The sequence below is a fragment of the Sander vitreus genome, chromosome 17 (genome assembly GCF_031162955.1).
Source record: "Sander vitreus isolate 19-12246 chromosome 17, sanVit1, whole genome shotgun sequence".
Lineage (NCBI taxonomy): Eukaryota > Metazoa > Chordata > Actinopteri > Perciformes > Percidae > Sander > Sander vitreus.
In genome coordinates this window covers 4961043-4975147 of record NC_135871.1, presented here as the reverse complement: position 1 = coordinate 4975147, position 14105 = coordinate 4961043, and the positions used below count along the sequence as shown (strand labels likewise).

At 39.3% G+C, this 14105-nt stretch overlaps 1 protein-coding gene across 6 annotated transcripts in view; it reads left to right on the top strand.

Annotated features, from left to right (window-relative positions):
• piezo1 (piezo type mechanosensitive ion channel component 1 (Er blood group)) overlaps positions 1-14105 on the top strand; it is a 188845-nt gene that overhangs the window by 45438 nt on the left and 129302 nt on the right. For all 6 annotated transcript variants that reach the window (XM_078272473.1, XM_078272468.1, XM_078272469.1 and 3 more), the window contains exons 3-4: positions 8416-8581; positions 8879-9020. In XM_078272473.1, coding sequence (XP_078128599.1) covers positions 8416-8581; positions 8879-9020 — 308 coding nt within the window. The remainder of the gene's footprint in view (positions 1-8415; positions 8582-8878; positions 9021-14105) is intronic.

Below are 14105 nucleotides of genomic sequence, written 5' to 3'. Positions count from 1 at the left end.
AACAAAACCGTCCATTCTTAGGGCAAGTTCCCACTGCCTCCTCATCTTTCCGGTTTTGGGAAACCTTAAAAACGTGAGAAATGTACCCAGATATATAAATTATTGTCAACATTTCCAACCCTTTTTTCCTTCTTTCAATATTATCGGTAAGGACAAAAATACACACCTAAATTATCATATGTTTGGGGTAATTGTATGTATGCATCTATGCATCATGTATGCATGTATGTACTTTAGAATAAGACAACCACACTAAACTATTTATAAAAAGGTGTCCAAAAGAAACATTCAGCGATTGTGTAAACAAACTTCTAAAAAGCCTTGGGTCAACAACAATCTTGTAATACTATTATGTCATAGCCCCGCTGTTCCTGTGTAACAGGACCTGTATTGTACATACATCCACTAAGTAACTAAAGATTATCCCAAATATCATCATAATATTGTCATATCTTACAGGTGAAAGGTGATCCCAGGGGGCTCTCGTTTTGAGACTCCGGCGATTGGAGCATCCATAGGCTGCACAAAAGTCTGGCATCTTCTCTTATAAAGACAGCAATTTCCTGTATCATAATGTAAGATGTTTTTAACAAACCAAACCGATTGGAAATCATGTGCAACTTAAGTTATATTGAATTCTGCCCCTCCGACTGATGTAAAATTGCTGGGTAGAAGCTAAACTGTAACATTAGCTGCTACTAGGTCTCACTCAAAGCTTCTTGTTATTAGCCAGCTAGGCTAATAACTACAACCACACTCACAGCTTCTTGTTATTAGCCAGCTAATAACTACAACTACATCCACAAAGATTGTAATTTAGACAAAAGATTAGTTGTCATAAAATCGTTATTGGTGTCAGTAAAACCTATATAATTGAACAGCTCGATTGTGGTCTCAGCCTTGATAACTTGCGTAAGTAGTCGTGATACACAACTATGCTGCACGATTAAGTCGTTTTTCAACATGTTCAAGCATCCAGAATTATAGCCACGTTAATAACGTTTGTAAGAAACCAAACCGTTTGTAAATCCGTCAAGATTTCAGCGAGATAAGAGTATTTGTGTTCGTGCAGATCACTCACCTTACATCAGGTACCACAGAGCCCACAAGAAAGCTTGCCTGTGACAAGATGGCCGCCGACTTGCAGCACTTCAACACGTGTGTTTTTTTCCGCTAGAAAAGCTGACTGGATGTGACATGGGGGTGTGGCAGCATCGACTATTCCATTTTTTTATTTGAAATTCAAGATTGTGACTTAATTTATCGTGACACTCACTTACATTTTACCCACCGAACTGTCGTTATTCAATTATGACAAGGTAAACTTCGTTTTGCATTCTATCACCCCTTTAAAGTGGCTATATGTAACTTTCAGTTTGTGTTGATTCTAGCTGCCGCTTTGGACAAAAGTGGTAGTGTTTTTACCAAACTTGCTGTCGTAAAGGTCTTTTCTTTATGGTGCTGTATTGCCCACTGTATTTCCGAGTAAGCGTTAAGGTCATACAGTTGCGATGAATGTTTTGCTCACACAGAAAATCATTAATTTACAATAAAAGAATGAGTTACATCGTTGCATACGGTAACTTAGCCTACTTTGGATGTCTCGTGAGCTATCACTGTCACTGTGTCACAAGCCAAAGCATTACAAGTTTGTTGTAGCAACCAACGTAATAATAACTTTGATTTATATAGCGCATTTCATGAAACCCAAGGACGCTTTACACAGGTACAAGGGAAAAGAAAATAGTAAGCCAACACAAACACAGAGTAAAAGGAATAACACGTCCGCGCTAAATGGAAGGGGGACGTAATTTATTGTCAGCTACTGGCGTACAACCACATCGCGCATTGTAAAGTTATTTTATGAATGAAAAAGACATATTATATACCTGAGGGCCAATTCGGGGTGGGTTTTGAATAACCAGTTGCTAGCCCGAGCGAGTGGCAATATCATCTTTTGTCTTTCACTTTCCCTTTCCTTTTCCCTTTTAGCTTTTAGTTCTTCGTTTAATTACCTTCTTTTCTGTGATGGTCCATCAGTATCAGCCATAACTACAGCAGATAATTTATAAAATAACATTAAAATACAATTAGGCCTATATAAACAAATCTCCTGCTTCCTTTTACCTGGCTCAAAAGGCTGGGTACTAACACAGGCTTTCCGGTGTTACAAAGAAATCTGTGACCCATCAGAAAGTGTTACTGTAGCGCTGTCTACCTGCCGCAAATCATTCTGTGACAAAATCTAACCCGGGAAGGGGCCTTACTAAAAACTATATAAAAATGGCATTCTTTTCACTGTAAGTCTCGTTTGCTGTTACAGGTCATTTAAGATCATTGAATGAAAAATGACGATGATGAAAAAATTAAAAAGTTACATATAGTCACTTTAAGTAACATTTTCAATGCAAGGCTTTTATTTGTTATGGAGTATTTTTACAGTATGGTATTGCTACTTTTACTGTGAAACATTTAAATACTTCCTCCACCCCTGGTATCATAAATGATACAAACCCACTGAGAGCACACTCTTCTTGTGAAGATTATATATATATATGTGTGGGGAAAATTGCTCTTTCGCCAACTGACATTGTGATCGTTAGTCCCAGTTGCTAGTGGGGCAAAAGTCATCGATTTCTTTTCCAGTCCTCCCTTCTGTCTCTCTTCCTGACAGTTTTTCTGATTTGGTAATCAAAATGCAAAAGAGGCTTTTATTTTGGTGGGAGAATGGTTAAAGAGAGGGTGGGGGGGCATAGATAATTTCCCCTAAAGGAAAACCCAGGGCCTGCCAAAACCTTGATATGTGCGACACACACACACACACACACACAGGAAAAAAATCAAAACACTAATAGGAAGCAGCACTGTTGGGCTCAGAGGAGAATTAAGAGACAGTTTAAGTCAGCTTGAGATTACTTAACAACTGGCATGTGTTCAAATATTCAATTACACTCTTATACATCATGCATAAGACTCCGATGTATGGTCCTAAGAGGAGAATTATCTATAACAGTGATGCTTTGGCACTATGACAAAATCAAGGATTGTATCTTTAAAACCATCGGGAGAATGAAGGATTCATATCTAACTGGTGAGTCTTGTTGTAAGTGTCTGTTTTTCATTGTCTGAAGAGATGAGGTCTGGGGTACAATATTATCTTTGAATCCTTGAATCCTTGAGTATTTTTTTTAATGAAACGAGGCATATCTTGTATTGCCTGCAACCAATCAGAATCGAGTATTCACACAGACCTGGTACAAACAGCAGTATTTCAATGCAGACAGACCACTGTGCTGCTCTGGAAGTTGTTACAAGTCTATGAGAGTGTCATGGACAAACAATTCCCTCCATGCTGCCTAATACCTCCATACTGTAATACAGTTTGTTCTGTGTGCTGTTACCTGGACGTGCAGACACTCACTGTGATAAAGACAGTTTGAGACATGAAAAGAAGTGTTGAAATGAGATGGTATCTCGCCAGGTTGGGGTATAAACAAAGATGAAAGCACCATTTGTGTTGCATGTGTGAACATGTCTAAATGAGATTCAAGGCCACAGTGCAGAGGTGTCAGCAGGACTGCTCTGTGTCTTCTGGATGGAGTTTGGCATTTGTTTGTCACTTCATCCATTTGTCACTTCATCCATTACAGTAACATTTCATAATGTTGATGGAATATGAAGATCCTATTTCTGTTTGTTTTGGAAACTTTCTTACTACTGGGTAAAACAAGTAAAAAACAACAACAGACAATTCAATATGAAAATTAATATCTGATTGTGAAAGAAAGCAGCACTACCGCAGCTGTCTGCCTTGCACATTCTCGTCAAATTACAAACCAGGAGGTTCCCGCTCTGGAGAGAGAGACAGAGAGAGAGAGAGAGCGAGAGAGAGAGAGAGAGAGAGAGAGAGAGAGAGGTCTACAGTCTTTAAATTAGGTTTTCAAGGTCCAATATGTAATATATTTACTGTAATAAATCCAAAATGACCCCAATGCGTCATCAGATATTAAGGAAACATGCTAAGTTGAAACACTATCTTTTCTGACAACAATGCTAATGCCAGTATTTTCTCCTTTTGAAATTTCTGTTCCGTGATGGAATTTCTGTTTGTGTTTTGGCCTGTGTATTGTTATCAACTGCCCAATTTGACAGCCAGGCCGGGTTGCCAGATATACCTGTAAAAACGTAAACCCAGCGCGCCATAGCTGTAACATTAGTAGGCTACAGCCATGAAAGCAGCAAACAAACGAACAGGATCAACGGAGATAGATTCTACCCGACCTAAAAAAACGGGCATGTTTCTAATGTATTTGAAAGATGGAGACAGCTTAGAGCCCAAAAGGACGCAGAGTTGACGTTTCCTCCTGAACAAGTAGCTAAGCATTAGCTTCAGGCTAATTTATCACAGCTACAAGGGACAGGCATTTTATGTCATTTCAACATCCGTGTACTCACATTGAATTATATAGCTAGAGTACCAGAGTTGTTTACTCGCAAAAACAATTGAGACACAGCCAGTAAAGTGATCCCGACTGGTCCTGACTAACGCCGCCATGCTAGCTAACGTTACCGGAGGACCAGGCAAGTGTGACACGGCTGTTTACAATGTGTAGCCTGTTCAGCGGCCGTAGCTGACAACAGTGAGTTATTTTAAGCCAAGAGAGGGAGGCTGTAAATCGGGAAGAGAGGACTGTGAGTTTGCAGTGTGTTTAACGATTGTTGCCGTAATTCTAAGCCAATAAAGTGTGTTAAGTCGGGTGGAGAGGACGGCAAGGCAGTCTTATTTTTAGCGGTTCTTACCATAATTCTAAGTCGAGGAAGTGTGTCTGTCTGTCGGGTAGAGAGTGGTGAGGTTATTGTGTTTTTAGCGGTTCCTACCGTAATTCTAAACCGAAAAAGTGTGTCTGTCAGTTGGGTACAGAGCTCTGCGGGAGCACAGGCTTTTATGATATAGCCAATATCAGTCAATATAGCCAGCATCTAACGTTAGCTACTGCACTGTGCTGTAAAGTAATGTCTGGCTATGTGAGACAAGCGTCTAGCAACATTGTTGTGGATGCTGCGGTCTTAGCCTGGCAACCTCCGTAAATTCGAGTCTCTCCAGTATTTTGAATTTGTACTGCACTATTTTAAACACTAGCTGTCAGTATTACATTTTGCACGTTTAAGGTATAGGACATTATTTTCTTTTCTGTAAAGGTATAATGTGTAGGTATGTAGATCTTTTAAAATACATGTTTATGTTCAGCTAAATATACCTATACAAGTAGATATGTCTCTCATATGTATTGGTTTGCCCTCTTGTGGACATAATGTGCACAAATAGTTATTTTAATATATTCCATCCTATGTGTTTATTTAGAAGGAATATTTGTCATTTTGGTCAGTTTTGACAGCCCTGCTGTCTTTAGACTAGACTTTTATGCAATATAATATCTGACCTTTATTCGCAATGTACCACACTACATTGTCAAATTTAAAACATGTATTAACAACATAATGTAACAATAACTTATTTCTTCAGTCAATTGGAAACTTGACTGAAGAAGACTATGGTTAACTGCTCCTCAGATCTCTGTAGGGTAAAACCAGACAGCTAGCTAGATTATCTGTCCAATCCTTTGAACATACACATGTTCCACCAAAACAAGTTCCTGAGGCTATTTTGCAGCGACACCCATGAAACAAATCTAACTATGTCACATGCTTAATTACGTCATATATGGAATTTGTTGTTTATGTATGGAAGTGAAGCAACATACTACTACTACGCAACGATTTTACCCGAACCACAATCTTTTCCGGAACCTAACCAAATAATTTTGGTGCCTAAACCGAACCAAACTGCAACCATTTCATAATGTTAACTACGTGTTTAAACTGCGACCGTTACATTTAGGTATGACGTGTTGATGTCCTACCACTGGTAGGGGCGCTAATTTGGGAAACGCTGTGGGTAGGGACAAGTAACCTATGTGGTCGTATGTGTTGGAGGACTTGTTGATTTAGTGACTTTTAGAGTTCCTCTTGTTTTCTTTTAGTGGAAACTACACACACACACACACACACACACACACATGTGATGTGATTTCCATCCACAGAGGGTTGGGCTAGAAATACAAACAGTAGAAGGGGAAACTGCTGCAAGTGCACCACTGGAAAATGCCCTATGTTTATTTTTAGTATGATTTGACTCCTTCACCATTCATTCATTCACTGCTAATCAGTGCTTAAGTAATTAGTCAAATAATCAATTAGTCAATTGACAGAGAAAATAATCAGCAAATATTGATTATCAATTAATCGCGTAAGTCATTTTCCAAGCAAAAATGACATACATGAACTTGCTTTAGCTTTTAAATTGTGAGGATTTACTGTGTAATAGTAAACTGAATGAATATCTTTGGAAGACATTTTAAGACATTGGTGTCCTCCCTATGCTACGTGTTAGGCCTGCTGTGTTTATAGCCACATTTTATCACAGTTGACACAGTGGGGAGCTACTGACGGCACGGCACAGGTTCAATCACAACTAACTTTATGGTGGATTACACCACTCATAAACACCTTGCCCTAGTAAAGCATCTCTACACCCACCACTGCGCATCATGTATGTGTAATGGGTGGAAGTTAGAAACATTACTGTAAGAGAGAAGGAGCAAGCTTGACATGACATTTAGCATTCATAGTTGACTTATTAATGTGTGATTCCTTAAGGCCAGAGGAATGCAGCTGATGGCTGTAACTAGTGACTCAACAGCAGTGAAGCCAAGCTCAGGACTGCCATCTGCCATCTATACATTACTCTTCACACAAACATACCCCAATAACTACCCGCCAGTCTGCCGTGAAGTCTGCTGTGAACTAGCATTTCCACCATTTCCCTTTGACCAACACATTGGTTCATTGTACGGTAATGTAACATTTTCTGTGGATACCCATCCCCAGATGATGGGGATTTGGTTCTTATTAGGACTGGGCAATAATTCAGTACTTCCAGAAATCAACTTTGATGGAATCATATCATTTTGATATGATCATATCATTCAGTGGTCCTCTGGACTGGATACGTATTTTGTTTGCTACATATATTGACATATGAATATATAGCAACCATAACAAACAGGTGAAATGGGAATATAACACTTTGGGCACTACTGTATTCCAGTGCACGGTGGTAGGTATATACTTTGAATACACACACAATACTTTTTTGTAATACAAATTCATTGTTGGATTAAGTCAGCACATGCAATTGACGAAAAAGGAAAATATAGAATACCACCAGGCTTATGCTTTAAGTAGGTGTTTATGTTTCACTTTTGATAAAGCTATGCTAGCAGTTTCCAGATGCTTCAAGTCTTTGTGCTAAAATAATGCCTACATGACACATGCCATATTCTCATCTGACTCAGGGTAAGATGGTTAAAGGCATGAGTAAGAGGCATGATTAAGTTTTTCCACAAAAGAATCATCACTTATGACCCACGTCATGATGTGTGGTGGTGTCTGTATTTGCAGAGACCCTGCCATCTGCATGTATTTCCTTATTTTGCCTTGTCCAGGACATTTTTAGGCATCAGGCTCTGTAAAACCATAGCGACTAGGTGCCAGATTGTAAGCATGCATGCAAGAGGAAGCTACCAAAAGGGTGGATACAGTGCAGAAAAAACGCAAATAAAGTGAGGTGAAACACCAAGCAGACAAAGCCCTTTCAAAACGAGAGTGAATCTGGGGCTGGCTTTTACCCGCTGGCGAACACCGTAACCCTCGTTGAGCCAGAGGGAGGGGCCAATTTGAATGTTGTTTACAAACCGGAACTGACAAATCCTTATGCTTTTAAAGGAAAACTTTGTTTTTATTCAACCTGGAACCTATTTTCCTTTGTTATTGTGTCTAAGTGGCTAGAGGGAACAACAATCTTTGATTTTGGTCCAGTATTAAGCAAGACAAACAAGCTACAATGTAACATTAATCGGCAATTGCGCACCTTCAATTTACGTCCACAAAAAGTATTTGTTTTGCAACTGACATACTCAGATTATTAGTTACAGTGTTTGACATCATTATGGAAAGGATCCCTACAGCAGTCAACCTTTTTGTTTAAGAATAATAATATTTTTGTTTAACATGAAACAGCACCAAAATTGCCATTGCCAAACCCACTAGATTCCATTTAAATAAACAGTAATTTTATCATTGCAAAATACACTTTTTCACCAATGTATGGGAAAATAGGGTCCAGTTTGAACCCCCCCGAAATAACCCTTTAACCAGTGGATTAAATAACATGCCAGGATGCTTTCATTTTGTGTATTGTACTCTGTATATGTGAAATGGAATTATTTCATATGTTGTATTTGACTGTACATTGAACTCTGTTTCCCCATGTCTTCTTGTCTTTCTGTCTTCCAGGTCACACAGGTCTTTTTATCAGAGCAGTATTCTGTACCAGTCTACTATTTGTACTGTCTCACATCTGCTTCCAGACAGTACTATACACATATCCTCCTCTCAACATCGCCATAGGTGATAACTGTTCACAATGGGACACCATAAGCAGACATATAGGACTGTCCAGGTATGTTACTAGTGTAGCACCAGTTATCCATGCCACTGTCATTAATGTTTGGAGTACTAATTGGGGGAAGGGGTGTCGAAAATATGAGGTGAAAATGTTATATGCCAACATATTTAAAGTAATATAAGACAAGAGCAGATACATTTTTATTTGCCCCCATTGGGGGAGGACGTGCAGAACATTTGTGGAAATATCAGAATGTAAGATTTTCAGTTACATCTACATGCAGGTGTTAGTAGATGGAAAAATGTTTGACCTCCCTTGACATTTCCACATATGCATGTGTGTGTCTCGTAGGCTTCCCTTGGATGATCCTTGGAGTGTATTACGCCTTCTGTGTCCTGACCTGGGTGTGTGTGTGGTTGCCCTGATAACAATGGTCCTCAGCAACAGATTGGTCAGAAACAGAAAAATGGTGGCTGCTGCCAACATTACATCGGTGAGTAATTTGAGTGTTTGCAAGAGTGAGAGATACAGCTGAAGGGGTTACTGTGTTGTTGGGATCTAAATCTAAAATGTTGAAATCTAAATTGACATGGTGTTTAATTAATTATGTGGTGCTGTTTTATGAAGCAAGTTAACTGGAAGATCATGCACATGATCAGTAAGCCTCATTCACTTAAAGGCAGGGATGGTAATGTTGAAAAGTTAGCAAGATTTTTTAGTGGCATCTGGTGGTGGTGATGGCGCAGTGGATATGACACATGCCTTTGGTGTGGGAGATCTGACTTCGCTATCAACACAGACGTGTTCAATGTAGCCAGCCTGTCAGACTGGTGATCAGATTGCATATCGGCGATCTTACCACGATTAGATGGTTTGAAAATATTAGCAATGGCCAAAGCCTAAACCATGGGGGCAGTTTCAACTTTTACAGAGTTTTCTCCTCCATTCTCCAGTAGACGTGCAGTAACTCTAGCAGCAACGATGCGTATTACTGTAAGGCTCGTTCATGGGAGGGGTAGAGTACGCACCGGGAAAAGGGGTCATTTCATTGGTTCTTTCCAAGCGGACCGCAAGGTAGTGATTGGTGGGTATTTTTAAAGGATTACAGCAGCTACAGAAGATGGATCTTTTTCGCTCCTTTTTAAGAGCCCATAAGTTATTTATTGCTGTTGGAGTGTAAACCATTTAAAACAATGTATAAAAAAAGTGTATATTGGAAAATGTTACCAATTCTGCATACAGTCAGGTTAAGTCAGGTTATATAAAGCAGGTTACTTTGCACTTACAGTACCTGGTTTAGGTGCTATACTAAACAAGCCTGAGTCCTGGTCAGGTATAAATTATGTTCACACTTCTTTATTGTGCTACCTTACGACAAGCTCATGTTGATTAGTAATTTATAGAACTGGCAACTGGCTCATATATTCACGGACGGTACATCAGATTATCTGATGGTAGGCTTATGTCTGTCATTTATGGATTTTTTATGCATGGCTCAGCAGTATGCAGCTGTGTTATAATGTTTTTGCTTTTTTTGGCACAATTTCTTCTTGACCATGCCTTAGTTTTTAATAAGCAGACTAAACTTGCTGCATTGGTTTTTGGTGTCCTTTGGATTACTTACAGAATTTTTACTTGTTTTGAACAATGTGTTTTTATCCCTCAAAAAGGTCCACTACCGTTGTTCTGTCTTTATAAACATGGCTGACACCCTTCTCTTTGCTCTACTGAATGTTATTAAACTCTGTGTGTGTCCACATAGCGGTCATGCAGCTCTGAATTGAATGATTGAATTAGGCTCAGTGACTTTACAGTGATTGCCCCTGTGTAAAACTGTATGAGCTCAGTTCAAAAGGCCACACTAGTGCCTAGTTGTTACACTGACTTGCCTCTTTTTCTCTAACCCTTTACCTAATAAGGATTTTATTACCACAGTGGACACATATTTCATAACAAGTCTTACAGTCACAAGTGAACAGTTTCAGTAAAAGTAGCCAAAGTACTCATTGTGAAAGAACAGTAGAGTTTAGTTTGCCATTTAAGGGAAGACCTTATACCTCCAGATTAGGAGATTTTCACAATTTTAGATCAGTTGATGAAAAGAGATAAGGAAAGATGGACACAAGGTAGAAAAGGAGAATGAGAAGAAGGAAAGACAAAAGGAATAATATAAGGGAAAACGAAGATGATAGCTGTACTTGACGAGCTACTTGACAATATTTAATTTAAAATTGTCAAACTAACAAACTCTGAAGTAATTTGTACCTGGTTACCTTCCACTTCTTTAAACATGAGGGCAGTGTGATATTTCAAATTTCATTTATTGGCTTTCTTTGAAATCATATTGTGATTATATGATAATATTGGAAGTTTTTATTTAAAGTACACAAACAGGAGCATCGAGCACAGCCTCTAATAACCCTAACATCATTTGTGTTGCTCCTCATTGTGTCCAGGAGCTTTCTAAGGTTAGCCTCTATGTTGGGAACTGGCCTTTAACTTTAACTATGAGTCACAACAGGCATAGTTAGCCTGATGTTGTATGTGATGGCATCTCTGAAAACTGGCTCTCACAGACCTGAGGACAGCAGAGACAGGCTTGGTGAACAAGTGTTCCCAGCCAACATCAACTTTGACTTGGGACAGACACACACTTACCTTGTAGGGGTGCACGATATTGAAAAAATGTGATATTGCGATATCGATAATGAATATTGCGATATCGATATTAATTTCGATATTTTTAAACATATGTAAAATTACCAAAGTTATGGGAAAACGCATCAAAATAGATTCATAACAAATAAAACAAGTTTTCTTACAACACAAGGTTTATTTTCAACTGACATATTGGACTGGTCCAACATGTGTCTACAGAACAGGACATGTTTTACTGGTTGTACAGTATAAAATAAATAAATAAAGAGCATGTCTATAGAACAGGACATGTTGTACTGGTTGTATGTACACTACAGTATAAAAAACAATGCAATGCAACATCTGTTGGCTTAAAGCCAAAGTATTTCCAAGCTACCGAGGAGGCATTACTTTTGGCCACTAAAGTTTCCTCTTCAATCTCTGATATTTTGTCTTCTCCCTGAGCAACACTCATTTTCTTACTTTTGTGTTCTTTCTTTTGCTCCACTGGCTCCCTTTGCTCTCTTTAGGTCCTTTCTTTTCTTTCGCTTCGTTTTGTTGTCTCTGTCTATTTCTTCACTGATTTATGGTTCTGCGGAGGCTCCACGCAGCTGATGTTTATACTTGTGCGCTGGTGTGTGTGTCGAGCCGGCATGTGTGTGCGTGTGTGTGTGGGGAGTGTGTGGTAGAGTGAGGGATCAGAGAGAGAGTGACAGCGATATCTTCGGAGCGAGTAGCAACTCTAGAGTCATAGTGAGAGAAACAAAGTGTCTCCCCTGTTCTTTCTTACCACGGTGGGAAATCTGGAGCAGGAAAAGTTAACCCTCTCCTTGATTTCATGTTGTTTATGGAGAAGGAGAACCAGGAAATACCAAGTGATGTGTATTTTTGGAGAGGTGCATCAAAGAGTATAGACGTAACAAGAGGTGAAACTCAATAGAACGTTGTGCTGCAGCTTGCAATGGAACATTCTATTGAGTGCAGCTCCGCCATCTTGGACTGAATGCAACACAACGTTCTATTGAGTTTCGCCTCGTTACTTCTATACTCTTTGGGTGCATGTTGGGCGGGATGCAACGCTTCACAAATAAAACTAAATATTGCATAATTATCGCGAGACTTTCGGAATAATATCGCGCAACGTGATATTGCGATAGCGATATTGAGTCGATATAGCTTGCACCCCTATTACCTTGTTCACTTCTCCAACTGCTGCCACACAAACATACCCACACACAAACGTAGACATGCTGTTTGTCTATCTCTTTCTTTAACACAACAAGTGTTCAGATGTTATAGCTCTAATTGTTAGCCAGTGTTGGGAGTAACGGCGTTTAAGTATAACGGCGTTACTAACGGCGTTATTTTTTCGGTAACGGAGTAATCTAATTAATTACTTTTTCCCATCGTTGCAACGCCGTTATCGTTACTGAGAATGTAAAGTGGCGCGTTACTACAATTTGATTGAATGAAGCGCGAGGTGTCAAGCTTTGGCTACACATCAGCTGCCTGGAGAGAGCCGGGGTGGGGATGATGACACCGTTGCAAATGCGATGATGATTGGCTGGGTGGGCGGATGCCCTGCTCACGCTGTCTCACTGCACGCTCTGACTACCACTAAACACAAAACAGCGACAATGGCGACGAGCTAGGGAAATTCAAAGGTAGCGTTCTCGAACTGGAAGTATCGGCACTACTTCTCGCTCATTGAAATTAAAGGCAAGAATGTTTATGTAACATGCACACTATGCCCAGGAAAAAAGACTTTATCCACGTCTGCCTCAAGCAACTCGAATCTTATGAAGCACCTCACATCAACACATGCTAACACAACACTTGTTGCTGCTGCTAACCCAACCCCAAGCCCAAATGCAGCTAGCGTGAGCTCCAGCGAAGGAGACGGAGCCACTCTGTTAAAACAAGCAACGCTCAATTTTTCTGTATATAGTGTTTTTATTCTTCAATCAGTTAATATAAACATCTTTGACGTTAAAGATGTTATAGAACGTAATAGCGTTATAGAACATAAAAAATAACGTCACAGTTACTTTGCTGAGTAACTAATTACTTTTACAATGTGGTAACTGAGTTACTAACTCAATTACTTTTTGGGAGAAGTAATTTGTAACTGTAACTAATTACTTTCTTAAAGTAAGATGACCAACACTGTTATTGGCATTGCTCCTTCCCATTATTCTATAATTACTATACTTTATATTTTAATTATACTATAATTCAGTATTTCCTAAAGAGTGGTCACTGCTGGTCCACGAGCGACCCTTGGTGGGCTGCGAGTAGATTTGGTAAAATATAGAGATAGATAGAGATACTTTATTTATCTTGAAGGAAATTAAGGTGTCCAATAGCTTATACACAATATACATACACATAGGCACACAGACATATGACATCCACGAACACATACTACAAAAATACAAAGGAAGATATCAATAATGTGCCCTTACAGTAAAGTTTGGTTGTAGCATGTTTAAAGGAGCGGTGTGGAAAAAAATGCAGAAAGGTGCAATGGTATCATAATGCAAGAGAGTGTCATTCAAGTACAACAGGCTACACAATATACCAACAATAGAATAATCATTACTGAACTATACATAGACACTAGTAAAAAAACTTGAAGAAAAGTTTAAGTTAAAGTTGAAAACTGTCCATACAGACAAAAAGACAGCGTGGTGTATTGACCATACAGGCAAGCTAGCAAAATGTGCAGATGGCTAATATAGCCAGTAAGGGAGTCAAACAGTGCCAATCAGTCCAGTCCAGGGTAGTTTACATGTATGTATAAAGGCACCCAGATGAAGGCATGGTACAAAGGGCAGTGTGCAGAGCACACTTAAACACTTAAGTCAATCACACTCCTCCCCTTCTGTGTAGCATTGAAGAGCTTAATGGCCCTAGGGACAAAGGACCTACACAGCCTGTC